Source organism: Bidens hawaiensis, unplaced genomic scaffold, assembly GCF_021521415.1.
Source record: "Bidens hawaiensis isolate Kalapana, Puna unplaced genomic scaffold, B.hawaiensis_p1.1 tig00017158_1, whole genome shotgun sequence".
NCBI classification, from domain to species: domain Eukaryota; kingdom Viridiplantae; phylum Streptophyta; class Magnoliopsida; order Asterales; family Asteraceae; genus Bidens; species Bidens hawaiensis.
The window spans coordinates 50,877-57,331 of NW_027492595.1; the positions used below are offsets into that span (position 1 = coordinate 50,877).

The following is a 6,455-nucleotide window of genomic DNA, read 5'->3' on the forward strand; positions in this document are numbered from 1 at the left end:
ATCTGAGTTATTTGCACAATTAGCATCCGCCAAGTGGGTCAAGAATTCATTTTGTTTTGTAAGCTTCTAAATGATGAATTTATTTAAAACCTTTTTTTGGATTTGAGTTCTATTTTTTATGTTCATTTTGGTTTTAAAAAAGCTGGCATTTTTAAGAGTAAAATCTGCCAGGCAGGTAGGGATGAAAGGTTTTCTTTTTTCTTTTCTTTATTTAGTATACATGTAAGTTTCATGATTTCAGATTTCATTATTATGTCTTTTTAATTTATTACTTTTATATGTTTTAGGGTGAAAGGTTTTTTTTCTTTTTTTTGGTATACATGTAAGTTTCTTAATTTCAGATTTCATTATTATGCCTCTTTGATTTATTACTTTTATATGAAATCAAGAAACTTACAATCAACTCATTATTATCCTTGGTACGACCGCAAGGTACGGCCGTTGAGATGGGTTTAGGTAATTCCGACCGTTGGAATTACCTAAACCCATCTCAAATCAACTCATTATCCTTGGTTTGAGTTTATTAATCCAGTCCGCCAACACGTAACTCTTGAACCTGTTAATCCACCATGGGTTATTATCGAAGTCAAACAAAATCGTTTCCGGTACTTGGTAACACTCCAAGCCGTCAAGACACAAGATGATTAGATTAAGTCAAGGAGAATGGGTCGACATGATATCCACCACTAACACAATTGTCAATTTACTTTGTTCAATCAACTAGTCCTCTCCTTTTTTCCATTTATTTGGGTCGACATGCCTTAAATAATTATGAAAAGTTTACGAAAACGTTTTACAAAAATGATTGAGATTTTATGGGGTGTCTCGTGAAGGACAAGCAGCCTTTCTAGAAGCCACGACTTTTCGCCTCGTCATTCCTACAACCTCTTTCGGTGAGAAGTTACCTTCCCCTTCCTTTTTTATTACACGTGTGGCTTGTTAGCTACACAAACTACTACACGTAAGATATGTTGTGTATATAGAACACGAGTTCTCACACTCGCTGCTTCAGAGTTATCATATAAGCAAACTTATTTCACAATACATTTAGTCCTCCCTCAGAGATCACAATTTTAAACTTTTCAAATTCTTACGATATGACCCGTTAACTATCAACACATTGTACTACCAATTAATATTGCTATAGGCAGTTGGCCCATAGCAATTGCTACCAGTCATTTGTGACCGGGGTTTTAGATTCCTTCTAGGCCGGTTTGACCAACACCCCCACCCCCCAAATCAAATAGTCCTTCGTTCCATTCCAAAATCACATATCAACATTCGAATTTGCCTTGTTCTGGTTGAAAATAGGGCACCCAAAAGCAATCATCACCATTTGAAATATAATCATAGCAGTTCTTAATCGGTTAAATTCGAAATGGCAAGTGCTTTTTATACTTAGAATGATAGGAATGTACTTTCTAAATTTAAAAATACAGAATACAATTATACAACCAACAACCAACATTTGTATTGAATAAATTACGAAAATAGGCAAGTTTGTTCCAAAACTTTACAAACGAGGCAAAGAAAAAAACCACAATAGACATAGTCACTAGGATTTCAACACATAATCTTGTGGGCTCAAATGACTAAAGAGACCCTATATGTTTTCCATTCAGAATGACTTGACACCTCCCTTATCATGATATGTTTTTAAATAAATGTGAAAAACGAGGTAAGACGGTGCCTTCTTTTCGAAGGCTTTAAAGGCGTCCAACAAGTCCTGCCAGACACTTTTTTTTTGCCTAGACAAGCCAAATGCCTAACCAACTTTCCAAGTCAGATCTGTATACAGTGGCTAGGCTACGACAATGCTGGTTGGGTGATAGCACTGTTTAACAAGTTTGGCTGCGACGGTGCCTAACATGGTAGATTCTCAGCACCTAGGCATAAAGGTTGCCCGACTAGGTCTGCTCCTTTGGTGCCTAACCCTCACTACCTAGGCTTTAAGGGTGCCCCGTAGGTTTGGCTTCTTTGGTGCTTGAATTGTCCCCAAGAATACTAAGATGACCCGTAATACGGGTACCCTTACCCTATCACTTAAAAATTGGCCATCATTTTCAACTTGATCATTTGTGTATGTGTAACATCATTTTAAAAGAAAACTTTGCATCCACTTTTGAAAAGATAAGACTGTATGTCATAAGACAAACTGTGATTGAAAGAAACCAAACAGAAATATAATATGATTAGAAGGTGAATCACACGATTCAATCACTATATCGAAACATGAGTGATAAAGTCAAAACCAAACTGAAATATAGATTGGTTTTCTTGGGCCCGGCCACTCGGCCAGTAGGGAACTAGGGATGCAATTCCATTTTCTATTGGGCCTTCGATGGACCCATCTAACAAACAGCAAAAATCCATACTAATGTCCTTAATAAAAGTTGCCACTAAATTTATTGTAAATGCAATGGGATTATAACAAGTGCTTTGATACACAACATATCATGTAGGAATCTTTTGATGCCTTTTCATGATTAATGGAAAAGAATGTTCTCTCTAGGCCTCAATGTGAAATAGAAACACACGTTTTTAGTTTTTGGATGACAAAACAGTTAAAGAAAGCACGAGTGATAATGACCGACACAACACCAAAACAACCTTACACTTAAACGAAAATATCATGCTTTATGTTCGGTCCAAGTTGAGTTGTAAGTAAATATGTGAAGTCGTTTCTTGACCCCTTTGTTCCAGCAACTTGTTCAACAGGGTCGTGTCCGAGTTACATGATTTTAAGCCTCATGAATACTTTTTTAAGGTTGTAATGCTAGAATTAAATATGGTACTCACTTTATGATAAGATAATAACCATAAACCGTAGAATCTCTCACCCATAGCAAAACTATTGGTGGGGTTTGGAGAGAGTGAGATTGGCAAACCATGCATCTATCCCACGGAATAGATAGGCTACTTCTAAAAAGACTCTTGGCTTTAATAAAGATCTATATAAATTATATGTCTCCGGTTACTATTGCTATAACAAAATAGTTTATAGTAATAAAAAGTATACATTGCAGATACACTTACAATTATACATGAACAGTTAAAGGTAAAGAGGCATGTTCTTGGCCATCAATCTTATCTCTTAACACAACCCACAACTAAATGTTGCCTTTCAATTATAGTGCATTATAGTGCACCACCAAATATTCTACATTTGTATAAATACAAAAAAGGACACGAGCATTTGTTTCATATAAAGTTGATATATGTACAAAATGGCAATCATGATGTATTCAAGTAGATAAACTGTCTTTAATAATATATAATCATAAATAAAGTCAGATTATTAGCTAGTTTGAGTAGTCTCAAAATTAAACATGCTATATTGCTCTGAATGACGTAGATCATCGCTTTAATAAACGAAGATTTTGATAGTATTTTCTAAACCATTGATTAATGATCTTCACTTCCTCTCGTCGCTGATTAACCAACCACTCGGGATCAGTCTCCCTCGAGTTTAATATGTCCAAGCAATGTGAACCTGCAGGTCCAAATCAACCGAATTGAAGCTTTAGCTTAAAGCACAAGTCATCATCATTATATGAACCTTATCAAAACATACCATTAGTTGTTTTGATGGCAAGTATGGACTCTGAAATATCTTCTAACACTCTGCAATAACGTAAAAGAGAAGATACCCATTAGTTGTTTACACAATCATATATTTTTAAAGGGATGTAGCCTTTTTCGGCATGCTAGGGTTTATGACTTTAAGGCATGTCACAATATACCCATAACATATATCATTTAAAAAAAACATAAGTAATGTGCATACCCTCCGCTGCTATATGGATCTCGCAAACCATTAGAGAAAATGATGTTACTTCCAAACTTGCTAAGTATCAACCTTATGTCCTACAATGTTGTACACAAAATGGACATTAGGTCATATAAACTGTGAAATAGATCAAAACCCACAAAATCAAATATATATATTTCTTATAAAAAAAACAGTTACCTGACCGCCATAATATGTTGTAGTCCAATGTGGTCGAGGCATAACGCCAAACATTTTGTGACAATCGTTGTTGTGTTCTTTCGCGTCATAAGGCGAGCTCGGGAACATGCTTACATTACTAGTTATACCAATGGGAATCACCATCTCACTACAAGTCTATAACATAAGGAAAAAAGTTTAGTGTGTGAATAAATTTGTAATTTTTAGAAAATATAACCAATTAGTAGATTTTCGTAGCTTAATTAATATTTATATACAACTCTATCTAATGTATGAAACTACTTACTTGCCATTGCCATCCAATGGACGTTTGAGAAATTTTCGATGTTGTGTTATAGCATGGTTGAACCTGTCGATAGACAACAACACCCGCGAATATACGATCAAGGATATCGGTGGCATTGCTTGCTCCATCGATGCCTTGACAAATTTGGGTCGTTGGATACTTTGGTGGAGCATTATATTGAGCTGCAACCGCATACATGGTTTCTAAGTACTCCTCGAGCTCAATTGGACTTTTTAATGGCCTTAACAAATAATTAATAAAACAAATTAATTAAAATAAACAAGATAAACTAAACTGATCATGATAATTAAATGAAAAATATTAACATTACTTACGAACAAGTTTTGAACTTTTGGGAGAGAATAGCAAGACCATTTGGCATCGAAGCAACTCTATTGATCTCGCTCCACGATTGCTTTATAGTCTTGTAACAATTTTCGCTCGCTTCCTAAACATATAAACAGTTAAATCAATGTAACACAGTTTATTTAAAAAAACTCGTTTTTTCACCTTGAAATCTTTGGTAACGATTGAATAATAACCATCTTGAGGTGTTAGATTGTCGAAGTATAGAATGGGGGCCGATGAAGCAAGAGCCCCAAGTGCGATATGTGGATACTTGAGACGAAACCACGACGCGAGCACTAAAACAAATGATTTTATAGCAATAATTTACAACATATGTAACATTTGATATATAAGTTTTAAAGGTTAAGTGACTTACTTCCACCATATGACCCCCCAATAACAATAATAGGAGAATTATGTGCATGTAGTTTATCTTTGATATGAAGCAATAACTCGGCATAATCTGCTAATGCTTGGGCCGAGTTAAAATATCCACGAATCGTCTCGTTTTTCACCGATTCTCTCATGGCATCTATGGATCCCGGTCCACCCTTTAACCCGACCGGATTTGATTCTCCATAGAATCGATGCTAGTAACATAAATAGTTTTTAAACAAAAAGGTTACATAAACACTAGGTAATATAATAAGAAACATTAAACTACATTGCACATAAGTGTAAATATACTAACAAGTCCTAACACATAACCATGTAACCCTAATGTATATTCCTTGGCTCCTAGCTACTGGTTAAAAGATTCGAGTTTAGGTTTTAATATATTCCGGCTTAAGGAAACATAAATAAACTCTAATGCATACCTCCAAGAAGACCACAAGAGCCTTAAACCGAGGAGCGGTTTCATTGTGGAACCCGAGGATGTCAACGTCTCGGTCTATGGGTCCTTCGGCACCAAGATACGCGAAGATTGGTGCACTCGTGTTCGCACCACCCCACCATTTAGAGTTCATGATATACCTTTGTTGAAACTTGGCATAACTTTCTGGCTTGTAGTTGAAGTGGTCAAGTGTTTGATTATAGAAAAAAGTTTCAAAGTCATTAGAAACCGCAGCCGAAACACGGGTCTGGTCTTTTAGCAACGGGTTGATCGGACTGAGCGGTGGAGCCTTGTTGCGTGCACTGATGGTTGTGATCGGGTTCAAGGTGACCACAAAGAGAAGAAGCCATTGAAATACGAATCTCATGGTTTGAGTCATGAGAGTATGACTTCTAATGAAACATATAAAATTTCTAGGAAGCTAATGTACTATTTATAATGGCTTGTTTTCAAGTTGATTGATAAGTTACAAATTTGAAAAATAAATAAATAAATTTTATATTGATGTATACGTGATGTACTCGAACTAGGCTTGATATAGTCATTGACAATCCTTGAAAACAATTAATCTTTTTTCTTTCTTTCTTTTGAAACTGTAAAAATATCATTGAATTAGATGTTAAACTTAAGACCATAAGATATTAAGCCTTAGCCATCAACCTATGCCACTAAACCGAAACTAATCAATATAACTTTTGTTTTAATTTTAAATTATTTTATTGTGTAAAGGTGGGATGGAAAGTGTAAATAAATTCTTTCATGGTTTAACTTCAATTAAATCTAGCGTATTAATCGGCGACTATAACAACCATATTAACAAATTCTATCTTCTACACATCTTTAGCAACAAGTTTGTTTTTACTCAATTATTTTATCATTAAAAATCATGATAATTACTGCTTTTATATTTTTGCAATGCATTGGATTCAAGCATCATATATAAAAGAAATTTGACTTTAAAGAAAAGAATTATTGAATTAAAATAATCTCACATTTAATGAGTTGGCCAATAATAA

The 6,455-nt window shown here is 34.8% G+C and overlaps 1 protein-coding gene across 1 annotated transcript; it reads right to left on the reverse strand.

The window, feature by feature from the left end:
* Positions 1-3,295: 3,295 nt before the first annotated feature.
* On the reverse strand, positions 3,296-5,892 carry LOC143553201 (uncharacterized). Its single transcript, XM_077043238.1, has 9 exons — positions 5,423-5,892; positions 4,981-5,194; positions 4,767-4,900; positions 4,592-4,704; positions 4,257-4,497; positions 3,971-4,126; positions 3,788-3,867; positions 3,575-3,624; positions 3,296-3,493 (listed from the first exon to the last, which is right to left on the reverse strand). The coding sequence occupies exons 1-9, from the start codon at positions 5,816-5,818 to the stop codon at positions 3,357-3,359; spliced, it is 1,521 nt and encodes a 506-aa protein (XP_076899353.1). The 5' UTR covers positions 5,819-5,892; the 3' UTR covers positions 3,296-3,356.
* Between the last annotated feature and the right edge of the window lie 563 nt (positions 5,893-6,455).